At 48.1% G+C, this 17,454-nt stretch overlaps 3 protein-coding genes across 3 annotated transcripts; 2 read left to right on the forward strand and 1 right to left on the reverse strand.

Annotated features, from left to right (window-relative positions):
* Positions 1-1,006: 1,006 nt before the first annotated feature.
* On the reverse strand, positions 1,007-2,272 carry FSST1_009642 (uncharacterized protein; the record flags this gene model as incomplete). The annotated part of the gene is made up of 1 exon (XM_083226635.1): positions 1,007-2,272. One exon carries the CDS (start codon positions 2,270-2,272, stop codon positions 1,007-1,009), a length of 1,266 nt encoding a protein of 421 aa, XP_083085603.1.
* Positions 2,273-13,495: 11,223 nt separating this feature from the next.
* FSST1_009643 (putative methyltransferase-domain-containing protein) lies at positions 13,496-14,845 on the forward strand (the record flags this gene model as incomplete). The annotated part of the gene is made up of 1 exon (XM_083226636.1): positions 13,496-14,845. The coding sequence occupies one exon, from the start codon at positions 13,496-13,498 to the stop codon at positions 14,843-14,845; it is 1,350 nt and encodes a 449-aa protein (XP_083085604.1).
* Positions 14,846-15,378: 533 nt separating this feature from the next.
* Positions 15,379-16,955, forward strand: FSST1_009644 (uncharacterized protein; the record flags this gene model as incomplete). Its single annotated transcript, XM_083226637.1, has 3 exons — positions 15,379-16,025; positions 16,076-16,154; positions 16,203-16,955. 3 exons carry the CDS (start codon positions 15,379-15,381, stop codon positions 16,953-16,955), a joined length of 1,479 nt encoding a protein of 492 aa, XP_083085605.1.
* Between the last annotated feature and the right edge of the window lie 499 nt (positions 16,956-17,454).

Consider the following 17,454-nt stretch of genomic DNA (forward strand, 5'->3'; position numbering starts at 1 on the left):
TCGCGGAGTTTTGGTTAAAACAGGAACAGGTTACGAATATCATCAGGTACTTTAGTCATCACAAGACATAATCATTCAATACATCACGTCACATGAAGGAAACAAAAGTTGTAAATAAGTTTGCGATTTTTTTGCCAAATAATTAAAATAAAAACCCGATCCAAACAATATCCAACTTGAAAGTGGTATGGTATAATCAATAGCCCAGCCATATTCCTTGGCTCCCCAACTCCTATCCTCTCATACCCATCTAAATAAAAAGTGCATGAGGGGCGTTGCTTTCCAAAAATCCGTCAATGAGGAACGTTAAAGACGTCAGTTCCTCCAAATTACCGTGTAGTAAAACTGTTCCGTTCTAAGTGCGAATCACTTTTTGTTATCCTAACGCGCTTGATCCCAATCAAAAGTAATAAAAAAAGAAGACAAAGAAAAAGTAAAAAGTGTCAAAAAGATATCCAAGCTCCGAAACAAGTAATTCCAGAACGATAAAATAATCGCCCTGTCCTGTCAATCCCTCTCTCCTCGTTCGTTGCTATCCTTTCTTCTCGCCGTATAGCTTTGGCTTCGCTTGCTCGCGTCATTCCAAATGGAAATAAACAATGGGTATCTCGAATTGGAAGAAAAAGAAGTCCCCTTGATATCGATCCACTCCCCTCTTTGCGTGCTCGCGCGTTGCATTGCTGGTGGTACAGGTCGCCCCTTGATCCTTGGTGTCTTTTAATAATTGCCAAGTCAATAAAAAGAAATCGCTTCCCTGGGGCGAGATGGACAAAGTCGTGAAAAAAGAAAATAAGAAATCCAAATGGTGAGGGCATCCATGGGATTCCAGCGAAAGTGGTAGTATACAACGGTATGGTATGGTCCAGTCCGGCGAGCTTTGGTAATTGTTACTGGCCGGTAACATAGGAGTCCATGGGTATAGGTAGTAGTAGATGGTAGTTCAGATCAGGTAAAAGCAGTAACATGTTCATCATGGTCCTGGGTCCTGGGGTATAGTGTGGTCCGCCTATTTGGTAGGGTTTCGGAGAATTTCCTCACAGTTGGCGTCAAAGCGAAGGTTGAAGAGCCTCACGTTTTGCATAAACTTTTCTGTCTTGTCGAGCTCACGGTCACGACCGAAGAGGGTCTCGACAAACTCAACACCGGCATTCTTGCCGAGGCCAGCTTGCTTGCGCTTGGCAGCCTTGAGCATGGGAGCTTCACAGGCCTTGAGGAGAGATCGGAGCTTCTCGGTAAGACGCTCACCGGCCTCGATGAATTCCTCAACGAGGTCACGGTTGTCAGGTACGCGGACGCGGCCGACAGTCTCTTCAGCTCGCTTCACCTTACCGGCGAGCTGGATAAGAAGAAGCCACATCTCGCCGGCCATGTCAGAGATGGGAGTGGCAGGACCTTGGTGGTAGACGGTCCAGTCATAGATCCACTTGCCCAGACTGTTGGCATCAAAGACACTACCGAGGAGTAGGATAGGTTCCTCGGCAGGGTCCCAGTTCTTGAGTGAGTATCCGGTGGGGATGCGGTGCTTGCGAGCATCGGCTTCGGTGGCCTTGGGAGTGGAGGGGGTGGAGACCGGCTTGGTGGTGGTGCTGCGGTGGGACGAGCTTCCGGGGCGGACGGTCTGAGGACGGGAGGGGGGGACGACGGTAGAGGAGCGACGGGTGTGGCCGAAGCTGGTAGGAGGTCGAGATTGAGGCGACTGGAATACGGAAGCGGCCTCTCGTGTGTAGACTTCATCGTAGCCGACTGTGGTAGCACCCTGCAGGTAGTCGTCGTAATTAGTGTACCGTCCTCGGTCATCATCAAAGTCTCGAGGTAGGAAAGCGGATCTGCGGTGATGATGGTTCTTGGAGCGGGACTGTGCGGGAAGCACATATGTATGTCCCAGCGCCTCGATGATCTCGTCCTCGTCGGATTCTCCGAAAGGAGTGGAAGCCCGGACATAGGTAAAAGAGAATCGGCGGTCGCGCTTGGAGCGCGGAGATGACTCGGAAGGCCTGCGCGACGAAGAAGTTTTGGGACTCACATCTGCCGTGCTATATTGCCCGTTGCTGTTGTAGCGAGGCGAGTCCTTTGGAGGACGAGGGCTGAGATCGCTAGTCTGAGAGTAGCTATGGAATCGTGAATGGGCCACTCGCGTCGCTGGCCGCCTGGGAGTTGAGTCTGCCCAGGTCGGCCTCGGTGAAGGGGTAGGTGTCGCGGACGACATCCTCGAGTAGCTGTCGTAGTCGTGGATCGGGGTCGATCCAGGAGTTCGTGGAGAGTGGTAACTCATGATATTGTGAAAAGATGTCCAGCTGACATCCACTGTTTCCAGGCTTTCAAACAACTGCTCTCCTCCCGAGCACCCGCAGTTGTTGGGTTGTGGTCGCTCACGGATTCGTCGGTTGGTTGTTCGAAATTTGTAGTATTTTTCTAATGAGTAAGTTGAGAAGGCTGTCAAAAATGTCAAGACTGCATGCAAGCAAGGCAGATTCAACAATCAAGATGCGCCGGGGAAGAGACGCCCAAGGAAAGGTGATGGTGTTAAGCCCGTCACCTCGGTATGTAGTCGGAAGAAAAGAGGTTAGAAGATTCTTTTTCGACGGCGAACATGACCAATGGGTATTATATCTCTCCTCAACTTGGAGGAATAGGCACCAGATCCCGTGGAACCCGGTAGTATCGAGAAGAAGCTGGAGAGATCCAGCAGTGATTAGAAAAAAATGAGCGATGACGTCGATGAACGACGTGCTGATAAAGCTTTGATGAACTCTTTTGGGGGGACTTTGTGATTGGCAATTGCCAAGATACGTGTAAAAGAGAGGAAAGGAGGGTTGAGTGGGTGGTGGGCTAGATATATACTGATGTCGGGCCCGGCGAGAGATTTGTGTGCGTCTTTCGTGTGGACACCGCACGCACGGTCGACTCCCAAACCTGCCTGCCTTTAGCGGGTGATGACAGGGGAGGACGCTAGTGGGAGGAGGGGCGCAACCGGGGTTGAGTAAGAAAAGAGTAGGGGGGTACACTGGGTTTAGGGGCAGGGGGTGAGAGAGAAGCCGCAGGCTCGTGAGGGTGTGAAAGAGTCACTCAGTGAGAGACAGGGGAGCCTGGCTTATGCAGGCTTTGCAATTGCACTTTTTGGTCTTTTCTCTTTTGTCGTTTTTTTTTGTATGATGTAGTACAGACTGGTGCAGACTGATGCAGTGCTGCGGTTCGCTGAGTAGAGATTAATTTAGAATATTTGTGATCTCTAGTTAATTGATTTCGTAGTATTTCGAGATTGTATGAGATGCTGCTGGTCGCTCCTGGAACCAACTGGAATATGACTCAGAGAGGCGGGCAGTGTTATTGCGGTATTGTATATGGTGCAGGCAGATGCAGTAAAGTATTGATAATCAGGATCAGGGTGTAAGAGCAGTCAAAATTCCGGACTGTGCGTTGGTGGCTCAATTTCTCTCCAACCAGCAAAGTCAACGTGCGGCGCACTGGCCTCACATCAGAATTGTTTGGCGAAATGAGCCAAAACGGTGACGCAGTCTGTAGTAGCGACACCGCTGTAAAATGCAGTGCAGTTGCAGAGTGCGGCGCGGGCGCTGCCTGCGGGCCAAGTTTTTTATTTATTTCTGTCGCAAATAACCCATGCAGACAGTAAACGCCCTACCGCTGCCACAGGAGATAGAAACCTAATTCCTCCTCTTGACTCTTGTTGGGTACTGGTATTTCACGTTTGATCAATTATGAATCAAACTCGAGTACTCACGCGCAATTATGACTCAACCTTTCGTCACTTGTCAGCTTTCATATCGAGAGAGGCGAACCATGATAGAAAGGGGCAATAAGAAATAACGACAACCATAGGTTAGGTTCGATACAAAAAAGAGGCAGCCTTTTTTCACATGAAAAAGGAGAATGAAAAGAAAATAGCAGGAAAAATATGACAAGGTGTTTTGATTTGCTTTTCCATCCAATTCAGCTCAGAGTGTCCTTGGGGGTGTGCATAGTGGCGCACTGCTTCTTTGTCTCTCAACAACAAGACACAGGCAACACCAGGGATAGTGCGCACACACACACACAACGCACACAATTCAGACTTCCCCTTTCTTGTGAGCCTCTTTTCTTTTCTTTTTTGGTATTTCTCCTTGCTCACATGTAACACGCATGCAAGGAGCAGATTGATACCAGGATGAGGTGAGAAAAGTCTGCAAACTGAGCTGATCCCAAGACGAAAATGCAAAGCCACAAAATAAAACTTTTTTCAGTGAGACAAGAGTAAAAAAACCACTTACCACATACAGGACAGGGTATTTCGTAATAAAGGCGGTGTTTGATTGCCTCTTCTGTGAGAATGGCCTTTGACTCAAATGTCTTGCCCAAATCGCACACCTCTTTTGAGTTCCCCCTGTTCCAAAAATTCGATTGCAGGACTCGCCAGGTCTTCCAAAAAGAGAACAATATCCACTCAGAATGCCAGTTGAATTTACCGGCGGGCAGTAAGCGAGATTGACGGCCTGGATCCAAAATCCAAAATCCAAAAAAGAAAAAAAAATCCCAACGTCTTGCGTACCCGGATGCCCGCGATTCTGTTCCGGTGAAAAATTTTCCTTCTCCTTGAGCTTCTAGGCGCGCTGGCGGCAACGGAACCAACAGGGGACAGGGTCAGCTCGGTGTGATTCAAAAGCAAAAAAGGGCCAGGGCGCTCAGTAGACCGTTACACCCCCTGGACGGGCACTTTTTCTGATGTTGGATGTTAGATTAGATTAGTGTAGCGTATAGTGTTAAGATACGGAAATACGAAGCTGACGCAACCGAGCGGCCAAACGAAGGCAAGGATTCAAGAAAAATGTTATGATGAGCTTGTTGGGGCACCGTTTGGCTGGGTTTATCCTAGGAACCCATGCAAACACTATCAGTTGAACGAGAACACAAGTGCGACGCGAGGCTGGCAAAGGCTACCGGTAGGCTACCACCTGGAGTCGTTGCCCTGAGTGTCAGCCGAGTCAGGACTGTTGTTGTATGGTTGGACCTGGTCTAATCCACTGGTTGCCCGGGATTTACGGAGTAAATGTGTTGATAAATGTCAACAAGGCTGGAGCTTGGAATGGGTGATGGCGAATCAAGGTCAAGCAAGACAGATAACAAAGTTGCGAGCCTTGGCCGAATGAATATTGTAATGGGTTGCCTGGTCTTGAATTATACGGAGTGACACCGTTGTAACAGTAATTCTCGTACAAAGTAACTGTCACGGTGGCGGAGAGATGAATGATAAACTCCGCAACAGCTGTGCCGCCCGCAGTAATTAATAATTACTGTAATCGTAAGGAACAGGATTGTTGCAAAAATCAGGAAATGCTGTCGCGTTTTATCAATCAGCCTGAGGCTCTTCACACCATCAATTAAACCATCACACGGTCATTATTGCTGACATTAAAGTGTCATGACGATGTCATTGGGCGATTCGAGTTCGCATGGTGTCGTGCATCTTGGGTCCCTCCCCGATACCCCAAGTGCTCTCTCATGCATATCCTTTCCCTTGTGACAGGTGCCTTCATCCACTGCCAGGCGAGAATATTACTGCAACTTCTCCGCATCACATCACGCCGCACAATAAACGCCGTGAATTCTGTCACTGCCAATCGGTAGACGCATTTGTTAATGAGGGTGCACATCGGAGTCGAATGCATGTGATGAGTCCCCCCAGGCTTACGAATACGGGTCGAAGCGGAGGATCTTTTTCTTCTTGTGAAGTTTCCTCTTTCAGAAATGATGGAGTTTTGTAACCCTGTCGTTACATTATTGATTCCAGAGTCCTAGATTATCACTTCCGCATGGCCGACGAAGCGAAAGAACGTGCTTGAGAAAGGCGGGAGAAGATGCCCTTGCATGAGCATGAGAAAGACAAGCATCACAAAAAAAAACACCCTTACATCAGCTCGCCAAAACCACGTTAAACAATCATTTGTTGCATCAACAAACGCGATGCCATGCCACGCGACTCGACTTGACCGATGAACCAGTGGATCGGCCGGCTTTCGACAGCTTCTCCGCACGGAACGGCGGGGGCCAAACAAAGATGGATATGGAGACTGACATGACAGATCGTGCATTCGGTTCGGTACTGAGACTGGATGGTTGAAGCGCGGAAGCGGAGACGACAGATGTCAAACCCTGCACTGGAGAATCATCTCGCGAATAGGGTCGTTTCCAGTTCTCATCGGCCTGCAACTGCGACGACACTAAACTAAAGGTGATGTAAACACACTCGCCGACGTCCTTCTTCCCATAGACGGACAAGCGTCACTGTGAGCCGCAGTTTGTTCCATTCTTCCATTTCAATTTCAATTACAACCCTCGTCAAATTCCAATTCCGCATCTTTCTTCAGTCGAGACTACCTGTCTCGAGCCATCGCGCGCTAACTTGGCTTGTCTTTTAGACAGTAATGACAGACGCTCGGTCGCGCCGCCCTTTAAGTGACTGCATTGTTAATGGCAAATTGCCCCTTCATGTCAGTCATATCCGCCCTTGACGGCCTCCCATTTTCAGATTCTGTTCCGAAATGTGGCGACGAACAAGGGAGCCGTGCTGCTTCTAGTAATTGCCTTTCATCGACTTGATTGATGGGCCGAGGCCTTGCTCCCTGCTTGCCTGGCCTTTGCTCTTGTTGCCCGATCTGTCGTCTTGATTGGACACGACGCCGCGAACCAGCGGTCATGGGAATTGAAGTTTGTGTCTCACAAACTCAGTCTATCTCAACTGAGCATACATGATTGCTCACAACGTCTCAGACCTGCAGGCACTTTGTGACCACTCCTTCAAACGTCTTACATTATGGATCAAATCGCAAAACTTTTTCTCGCCATTTAAATCCCTGCTGTCAAGGGCATACGTTGAATCACAATGACATACATGACCCGAATCGCTTGAAGTGTGTCAAGCAGAAAATGACATTTGGTGTCTAGCGATTTCGATTACAAGACAATTATCTTGTCCGTCCGAATCCGGACCGATGCAATCAACTTTTGATTACGAGTGTCAACGCTCTGGCCTCCTTTTGAACTCCAGGATCCTAGATGTTTTTATCCGGCTGTCATTTCTACGACACAATGGCTTTCTATGGACGACCGGACCGAAGTTTACCTGTGCCCCGAAGACAAGGGTAGGGATTTTGATCAATCATCCCGGACTTATCCATGGATAGGGTTTCTAGAGGTTGGCGCTGGGACGGTCAAGCAGGGGGTGGATAAGCATTCCTGGAGCCGGAGGATGGAGCTGCAGAGCAGAAACAGTGTCAACCAGCCGGACCTTGTGCTCATTGCCAGGGGGGATACAAAGTTTGGACGGGCGTGGCCAGGAGACCCTGACTTCGGTTCAAGGTCCATGCGTCGACGTCCAAACGCGTGCCTGAGTCCCAGAATTCGGTCGCTCAAGTTTAGCGGCCCTTGCACCGACGACTTGCCCTAAGGCATCCACAATGACAACGGCTTCAGCGATCCAGACACGAGAATGGAGTCTTGGAACGGGATGCGGGGAGAAATTCTGTCCTTTCAGAGGCTCAAAAGGCTCCCGAGGTTTGTTCAGTGGGTGCGCGGATGACGGACGACAGCCGGAATGGAGTCTGCATCAAACATTGCCCAGCTTCAACCCCAGTCGTCTGGTCTTGTTGCTAATATTATCAGGATTTTTTGTTTACATGATTTGAGAAAAAAAGAATTGTGTGCGTCTGTGGGATGGCGCCCACAATGCTAAATATTAGAAAAATCGGTCAGTGTGCAGTGTCTTGGAACAAGGATTCCCACCACTGAGACTGAGCACTGGTCCTCGCAATAAGACCAGGACAACACCACGACAACGCAATGCCAGCACAACCCTAATCAGGGTCGAGAATGCGACAATACAGTGTGCGAGGTTGACGAGACCCGGGCGTTCGGTCTGAGCTTTCCTCACCTTGACCTTTACCTTGGACTTACAAGCTGATGGGCCCGAAATTAAGGCCAGAGACAATGGGTCGACTTACAATCTACACCCCGCACGCCCCTACGTTGGGCCCGGCCGGTAATGATAAAATCGCGGCCCAACGCTACGATGCAATTATCCTGCTGGGCACCGTGTTTCATACGCTAATATAATAAGAAAATGGATGCGAGCACAGCGCCTTGTCCTTGTCTTTTATGGTGACTCCTTGTCGGCATGTGGTGCACAGCCGAGTCCAGGTAAATTATCTAGGACTTTTTTTTCTTACACGGGTAAACAAACTCGACAACAATATTGCGATGGACAGTTTGGGCACCAACATTTCTTGATCAGTATTGACTACTGTTTCAAAAATGGAAATCTGTATTAACTTCTTGCACGGCAAAGCTTGTGGCTGGATATGGATATGTATGTCCATCATCGAGACGCACACGCCCTTGCGGCGTATGGGAACCATGCTCTTTCAAATGTTGATGGTCTTGTTGTTGTCGGCCATTTGGGTGAAAGACAATCCCCATCACCATCCTTGTTACATGCAGTCCTGGACAGCCCTGGATGTAAACCTGGTCAAAAAGCTCGGATGTGAAATTTCTTACTCCTCTGGTTCTCATGTCTGAATTCTTTCTCCCAAGATGTTGTTGATTGCGGGTAGAATTGTAACAAAAGCCTTGTTTTTATCATGTTTGTTATTTCCGAAATGACTGATCCATAGCATCGCGGACTCATCGCTCGATGCTCGGCACTTTCGGTCGTCTTGTTGAACGAGCTGTTCTTTCACCGACGGAGATTCTCTTACAGTGGCTGCCTCTCCAAGTGGATGAGACGGTGACTCATAACAGCCTTCGCTTGATGCTGGCTGACAGTATCTGCAGCTCGCTGCGTGTACCCTCTGGTTTGGTGTATTGATGTCCAAATAAACCCGCGGCCCCGTCATATCGGTCCCGCATGCACCCCAAAGATGGATGCCGATTGGCATCCACCACATACACTGCCTGCTCTAGCAGACACGTTGCTGTGTGCACCGGCGTCAATCAAACTTCACGATAGAGGCAGCAGAGCTTGACCCCCGGCGTGTAAGCTGGAACAAAGAGTTTCTCTCCATCAGGACTTTTGCCATGTGGATGTCATGTCCAATACGCTTCTAGACTCTGTCGATTTGACAGGCTGGTACTTTTCTCTTACCCTTGCCCATCAGCATCATCATCATTCGCCAAGTCTAGCGACGATATCACATCTGAAGCAATAATTGACCCCAAAAATAAAATCGAAAAATAGGGCTCGTCCAGGATTCCCCTCGGTTGGTCCCCCTCCAAACAGCTAAGCCTACTACTACTGCAGGACTTGGAGACACTACAATAGCAAGGCGGTTCAGAATTTTTTCTGGCTTGACGTATCTCTCACCGACTCTTAGGAAAACGACGGTACCCATTGCTCGGATGCGCACCTTTGATGGGATGCACCATCGCGGGGCTCTATTGGAGACGGGCCGCTTTCAACCAAGTACAGCGCTTGCAATCGCTGAACCGAATAGGACTTGAGAACTCGAGCGGACCCTTGGCTAGGTTATTGTCACGACGTGGTCACCAAATGGCCAAGGCTGAAGACATACAAAACCTAGAACTGTCCGCATTGTGACGTATGCAGGATCCCACGGATCCATATCTGCCTGCTGTCAAACGGTTCGAAGGGAGCTCAGATAATCGGGTATGTTAGTGTTACTACACGTGTATGTGCAACGGAGAGATATCGTCCATATCTGTTGCTGCTGCGTCTCATGGCGTGCAGTTGAGGCTAGTGTCTCGAATGCCAAAGATATATACATACATTTACATATACATACAGATTACAGATACAGGAACTAACACAAGATGAGAACAAGCGCCGACGATCAAAAAGCACACCGCAAAACGCCGCCGTTTTAAAGATCGCGGAACTAGAATGCAGCGCCCGAGTTATAGCGCCCTCCGCTATCCGACAGGGTCGATCGTGTCAACTTTTTTTTGCTTCTTCGCACAAAAGATTGGACAGAACAAAGAAAAATCTCTTCCAGAATGCACGATAGCGTCTAAATAATGGTGTGTGTCTCGCGATCCAAGGTCATTAGGGCAAGACACGCAGCTGCATGCATGAGTGAAAGAGGGTCGAAGCAACAAATCCCGTTGGAGCGACAACATGATGCATCATGATGGAGTAGACTTTAGTCTACTTTATGTATCTAGCACGGCATCAGCGGTCTCGCGCGTAAGAGAGGACTTGATCCTGGTATTCTCTTTAAAAAAGAAGAAAAAAGAAGAGTCATACTGTAACAATACAGACGAAAAACCCCTCTAGTTCAAGGCTCAGATGCGTTCATGCCCAGCGGTTTTGGAGTTTTGGATTCCGTGATGGTGTTGTCTGCGTTGTTCATACCTCGGGTCCGGCCGCAGAACAATCCTAGATTTGAGTACAGCAACCAATAGTAATCGGTAGTGTCTACAATTTTAGACCCCAAGTTGCTTAAATGGATTCACTAGACTGGCTGCACGTCGGGAACCAGAACCGCTTCCCACGTCACATCACATTTTTACTTAAACCCCCTCACCTCCTTTACCGTTTGTTTTGTCTGTCAAAAGAATCGTAACTGGAGAACCAATAACAGAATTAGGGCAAACTTATCAGAGACAAAACATGGGGCTGAATGCACTGCAAAGGTCAGACAGCCCTGATGTTGAACCTCTGCATGATAATAACCCTAGACCACAGAAATGAAACAATTTACGAATATTGAAAGTATGGGCGGTGTAAGTTCGTGATCATCACTCATAATGGTTAAAAACAACACGCCAAATATCACATGTGCAAAGTGGTCTGCTCTGATGCTGCCAAGTTTTCTGTCCATCGTATCTGTCGTCCCATAGATATGACGAAAAAAATAGCAGGCCTCAAAAATTCATGTGTGTGCGGTCTCCCTCAACAAACTAAACACCCCCTTGTCAAAATGCATGGATCCCTGAGAGAGAAATTGGTGGTGCTCTAGCCACGTGGATGTGTGGCGGTGCAACGCCACAACCGGTCCGCCGGTAGACCCTCTATTGCGTGACCCGAGAAAGGGATCCGCTTCGTCGGGGTTGGAGGTATGCAGGACAAAGAGAACCCGAATTTCTGGGTCTCTCCCGTATGCGGTCTCCCGGGATGGACTTTTAATTAGTGACGTATGTGCTGTATAAGCAGATATAGTATCACAGACCAACGTCCTTCTTCTGCTGGACCCTTTTTCTTATTACACGTCTGTGCTGTTCTTCTAGATAGGGTTTGTAATTAGATCTCTTGCTGCCTAACGATCCATCCCATTATGCCCATCATTCTTTAATTTCTCGCCTCTTCCCCCTGCCATCGTTTTTAATGCTTGGGCATATATCACACCCCTCGACAACAAACACACCCTGATTTTATTTATTTGATCAAGTAGGTAATAGCTGTCAAATATGACTGACTAGAAAAATGACTCACATTTCGTTGAGATATGGAACTGTTGGTCTGGCACCGCCACACCCATACGTAAACACGGACTCCAATGACTTGCGTACAGTTGATATAAACAAGGGTCCTGGGTAGGCAGCAGTGCGCAAGAGGGAGCCCATAACCATGGACATCGCGTATCTGAGTGAACTGTGTCGTTGCGCCAGGCGCGAAGGCAAAACCGCACGAGCCAATACGGATGTTTGTGATTCACGGTGGCGATGTGATGTAAGCCAGGGGTATTCGGGACACCGGGTTTGGGATCCGCGGGATAGACATGTCTTGGTAGGACTGGATGTCAGATATATAAGAGGTTGGGTTCTGACATTAGTGATCTGAGAGACATGATTCGACGAAGAGAATGACGAGGTTGGTGGTCATGGAATAAGAAGTGAGTATTGGACCGCGGATAGGATCACGGGACCTTGTATCGCCGCGGATGAGTCTTGCCGGTTTTGTTTGGATGATAACATGTGAAGACGTTTAATGATAAGTTGGACGTATTATCGATGCCTGGAATATGAGTATCAAGTAGATTGTTGGCCTGGATAGGTATGTTGAGTGAACCTGTTGGTTGTTGTCGAGTTGTTACACCGTATCGACAGTATCAGAAAGCAGGGGTTTATGCCATTCAACTTTTCAGAAAGCGACGTCCAAGAGAGTAAAGATTTATTGTTAAGATGTGAAACGTAAATAGAGACTTGTTAAAGATGACACTGGGGTATGAATGAATGAATCTTTGATGCCACGACTAATTCGTGATCATTTACCCTGTACCAAGTCCAGCTTCAATACCGTGATATTTAACTATAAGAAGCAGAGCCTCATCCTGACACTGGACCATAACATGACATAAGTTTCCATATCGTTTTTGTAGAGAGACTACCCTAAAGTAATACAAATTTTAGATTTCTTCTGACTCCGATGCTCGTCCCAGCCTTTCCACATTAACTGTTAAACATAACGTATGTGATGGTAACATTACCAACTTATGGCTTTGGAAGCAGCTTTGAACTCATCGCATCACGATATACACAGAGTTATCTCCAATATGGTGATAGTTTAGTAACATCTTCTTACTCAACAAGGCCAATTCACCAATTAACCACGTCCCGTTCTTTCACTGGATCACGATGCTAGAGTCTCATTGTCCATTTCCCGACTGTGATGCGAAATATCTGTCGCTCTCTCTATCTTTCTATAAGAAGACCTGTCTCGACTTTCATCACTTCACCTTATGACACATCATGAAGGAAAACACGGCATGCACTGGTGATCGGAGACGGCATGATGCAGGGTCAACATACTCGGCTACAAGTGTCCTTTCATAGCGCTTGAATTGTCTATATGGAAGTGATATCTATTTCATTTCCTAAGTAATGGTATTCTTTGGGTATTTGCAGCTTGCTACTCCGTAGAAATTGCCTGATCTGCAGATGCCCAATCGTTCTCAACAAAACCGAGGTCATGGCGCCCAAGACCAACAACACGACACATAAAGTTTCCCAGCCACCAGTTAACCTTCACCGCAGTCAGGCCAAGACGAAGATGGAATCAAATAATTATCCCCCTTTCTTTAAGCGAAGCCAATGCTTCCGGGACGACTAGCGGTTGATCCATCATAGGATCCTCGTCTAAGAGGACCAAGCTCAGGTTTGCGTCGTAGCTCATGCAGTGATGGAACTCATCACTTGGTACTGGCTGTACATCTAAACTGTCGAACATAATACTGATAGGTAAGTATTTCTGTAAATATGAACAAATGTGAATACTACTGCGTGAAAGTGAATCATGCCATCTGAACGGCTGCTGGCATGTGATGGCATCGGCGATGACTAAGCGAGCTGAGTACCTGAAGATTCAAAATTCCCCACCAAGCGAGGTTGGGATGATCAGGTCAACCGAAGGTTAAGGAGTACAATAAAGTCAACGAACAGAACAGAAAGTCGCCATTTCAAACTCAAACTTAATCCATCGAGGTCAACGGCCTTCTAGAACAAGTGGACCTTCCACGGACTATTGACCTACACTCATATCTCGTACCCCAAGATGCATTATATCAGATTCCTTCGAGCTCCTAAATTCGTCCAGGAGCGTCATGGCGCCTTTGTTCATTTACTCTTCACCATAACGACTGACCTCGGAGACTCATTCTTGTACCCCGAAAGGTTCTTGGACCTTCAAGTCGTTGCTATCGCTGCGTCACCTGAAGGCGGCTCAACATGGCTTCTCTCAGACCCTGGACATCTTCACTGGCAACCTGGCATGCGCGTCGCTAAGCCATCATTGGAACTTCCTATCGCCCTTGAACGAGCTGTTGAATCTGGAATGAAAGTACACGTTTGTGTTAGAGCATCAGAGCCTCAACACACAGCCGAAAGTGTCCCCCGCATTCTGGCCTTGTCGGCCGAGAAGATGCGGTATCGAAGAGAAGCTGCAGAGAAAGGCGCCGTCATGCCAGCTTGGGTACCAGTGACCATTCAGCCCTCAGAGACGGATGTGTCTATTCGAAGACTTGCGCTGAGCGACTCACCTGATGGTCTGGGGACTATCGAGATTGAAGAGGAAATCGGGGAGAGCATAGCACGTCATGTATGGGATGGAGGCGTGATAGCGACATGCGCACTTGCTGGAATCGAAGCTGCTCCTGATAGCCAGTCCAGCCAAAACCCCTGCATGAGGACCATGAAAAACATCTTTAGCCACCAACAAGCAATCCGTGTGTTGGAATTGGGTTGCGGCGTGGGCATTTTGGGTATCGGGCTCGGCGCTGTGTACCCTCAACTGGGATCTCTCGATGGCGACTGCACCATTCTGATGACAGATCTACCAGAAGCAGAGCAACGAGCCAGAGCCAACATGAAGAGGTTGCAGAACTCGCACTTGCGATTCCAAGAGAATCCAGTACGCATGCTTTACGAAAACCTGGATTGGGAGGAGGGCAGACAGGGTCGCTTTGGACCAGATGTTCGATCTGGACCTTGGGATCTCGTGATGCTCAGCGACTGCACCTACAATGTCGACGTGCTTCCAGCATTGGTGGAAACACTTTCAGCCATCCACATGGCAAACTTGACCTACTTCCCCAAAGGAGAACCATTTACTACAAAAGTCTTCTTGGCTACCAAGCCTCGCCACGACTCTGAAGAGGTTTTGTACGAGCTACTGGATAAGCAAGGCTGGTATAGCGTTCACAAGCAAATCGTGCGCAAGCCTGTCCTTGGAGAGCCGCCTCAAATTGTCGAGCTTCATCTGTTTGACAAGTCTGGACTCAGCGAGGGCCAGACCTCGACAAGAACAGAAGTCAAGAGGGAAGAGAAGCAGGAATTTGAGGACGACGACATAGCGGCGTCAGACACGGAGTCGAGCGTGTCGTCGGACGAGGAGTCGGAGTACTAGGCAGAGCGCCGAGATGGCCTCAGGCGTTGCAAGGCGACCGCATCACCAACGTTTCCGGAATCTCGACAACCAATTATCTAAATGATGCTTTCACCGTTACACTAAGAGAGCAAACAACAGACACCCTCAATAGGCTGCCATCACCAACTCGCTCAAAACACTATCTCTGATGGTGTCTTAAGCATGAAACGCTCAAATCTATTGGGGTTACCCCGCGGATGGTGTAACAGCCCTTTGATGCGGCCCAGCCTGATTATTGTGAGGATTGGGTAGACTGAACCACTAGGATGAATTGGTGGGGGAACAAGAGATGACTTGCTTCTGGGCTGACCGGTGTAGTGGTGTGGTGGTGATGAGTTGTCCCTCAGACCTACGAACGGACGATGAGGCTCTGCGATGAGGGCCTCAAAAGTTGAGAATCTTTTTTATTTTCCAAGTCATGTATTTAGCGATGAGTTTATATAATGTGGGCAATTTCTGGCGATGTGAGGTAAATAAATTGAACATTACATTCTTGCATTTGTTTAGCAATCATGGCAGATACCAAGGTCAAGGTCAATGGCCATGGCCATATCAACGGCAATGGTACTGCCACTCCTGAAAAAACACCCGTCAACAAACATACCAAGCTATGGCAACTCCTCGCTCTAGCAAAGGAGGTGTCTAAAGATGTTGGCTCCATCGAAGACTATGAAAAGTCCGCCGAGGAGCGCAAAGCCCTTGAAGCAGAACTGGAAGCCAAGCAGGGCGAGAATAAACGTCTGCGCGAGTTTAACGACAAGATCGTGCGCGAATTCTCAGAGCATAAAACTGCATCAAGCGCAAAGACGGACATGATTTTTGCAGAGTTTGAGCAAAAGTACAAAACGTACGAGTCTAACAAGGCGGCTGTCGAAGCCATGGAGAAAGAGGTGCAAGAGGCGAGAGAGATGCTTGCTGCCGCAGAGACGAAAGCTGCCGAGGCGGAGAAGTTGAAGCAGAGATTGAGTTCGTCCGAGATGCATGCTAAAAACCATGCTGCTGAGATTAGAGAGATGAATGCAGAGTGTGAGCTGCATCGGTCGCAGATGCAGACCGGCATGGAGGAGCTTTCGAGTGTCAAGACAAAGTTGAACAAGGCGCAGAGTGATCTCGGAGAGGGGATCTTGAAGGATTATGGGTCCGAGGAGGTCAAGAAGTTGTGAGTATCCGTGTCCGTGCCGTTAATTGGCGTTGATCTAACGTGTGTAGGCGCTCCGACCTCCAGGAACTGTCGAACAAGGTCCATAACTTTGTGAACGAGTATTTTAACTTTCACGACGGCGCAGTTGTAAGTATCAACAGTTACGCTGCAAAGACCCATACTAACTGTCAACAGGACTCTGCAAGCGAGATCCAAGAACTCAGTGCACGTTTCACAAAGATTCCCCTCTCATGTCGCACCACCAAGGCAGCCGCCAAGATGCGCTGCGCTGTCGCAGACGCTGTCATCGCAGAAACTCTTCTTTCGCACATCTTTGTCCCTTTTTACGTGGCCCACGACATGCGCTCTACAGCCTCAAGCATGCTGGGTTTCTTCAAAGGGGATGAACGTCGCGAGACAGTGTACCGCTGCCAAATTCTCGGCTCACTGACAGACTCTGAGCAAGTCGAGACAGTCCAGGAAGACATTGTTCGCAAAGCGAGTAACGAGGTGCGAAGTACGCTTCACCCGTTGGTCGTAGCGTATAAGCAGACGGGCTTTTACAATGCTGTTCCTGCGCTGTTCAGACAGGCTGTTGGTCTCTGGGCGGATGCGCAGCGCTCGAGGGATATGATTACTGCTGAACTTCCCGATGAGGAGGATTCGAGGGGGGCTGGGCAGTATGATGATTATGATGTCGGTAATGTTGCTACCCGCAAGGCTGTCAAGGGAAGCCCCAAGCCTGTCGTTTTGGCTGTGCTTTTCCCTCAGTTTGTATGTCGCGATGAAGTCATTGCTGAAGGAGTCGTGCTTCGATCCGATCAAGCTGTTGTGGTTGAGGCGGTTGAAGAGGCGCAGAGTAATGGAAATGGGAATGGGGATGCGAAGAAGAAGCCGGGTACTCGTCGTAGGTCTTCAGCTGAACCAAAGTCACCTCTGCGTAGATGACTAGGTTACCTTGTTTGTATAAGTGAAGGAAGGAGTTGAGTTGAGTTGGGAGTGGAGATATCGCATAAGTTAGAGAATACACGAGGAAGGATCTTGCATATTCAGGTTTGTACTTGTCACTTTAAACTAGTATGTATTATGGTTTATACAAATATTCCATGATCCCAAGTATTAGATCATGGCGAGTCATTGATCACGTATGAAATGTTGAGTGAGTGGAGATTCGTGTTTATTGACGATTTTTTAGTTTTTGCTGGGCAGATAAAATAAGCCTTCTTTAAGAAATACTGTTATGGGTAGTATAATTTTTCTTTTGTTTGTTGTTTCATAGTGTACCGAAATAAAATAAAAAACTGCCCTTTTTACTTTATAAACTTGTTACCCCCCTTTTGTTTCTGAAGCCGGAGTTCCAGACTCCTAAACTCTCAACCTTTATCTATCCTCGATATAAACCGTGAAACAAGAGATAAAACCATCGCAACGCCTGCCGTTAAGAACC

The sequence above is a fragment of the Fusarium sambucinum genome, chromosome II (assembly GCF_050947815.1).
Source record: "Fusarium sambucinum isolate potato_lamoka chromosome II, whole genome shotgun sequence".
Classification (NCBI taxonomy): Eukaryota; Fungi; Ascomycota; class Sordariomycetes; order Hypocreales; family Nectriaceae; genus Fusarium; species Fusarium sambucinum.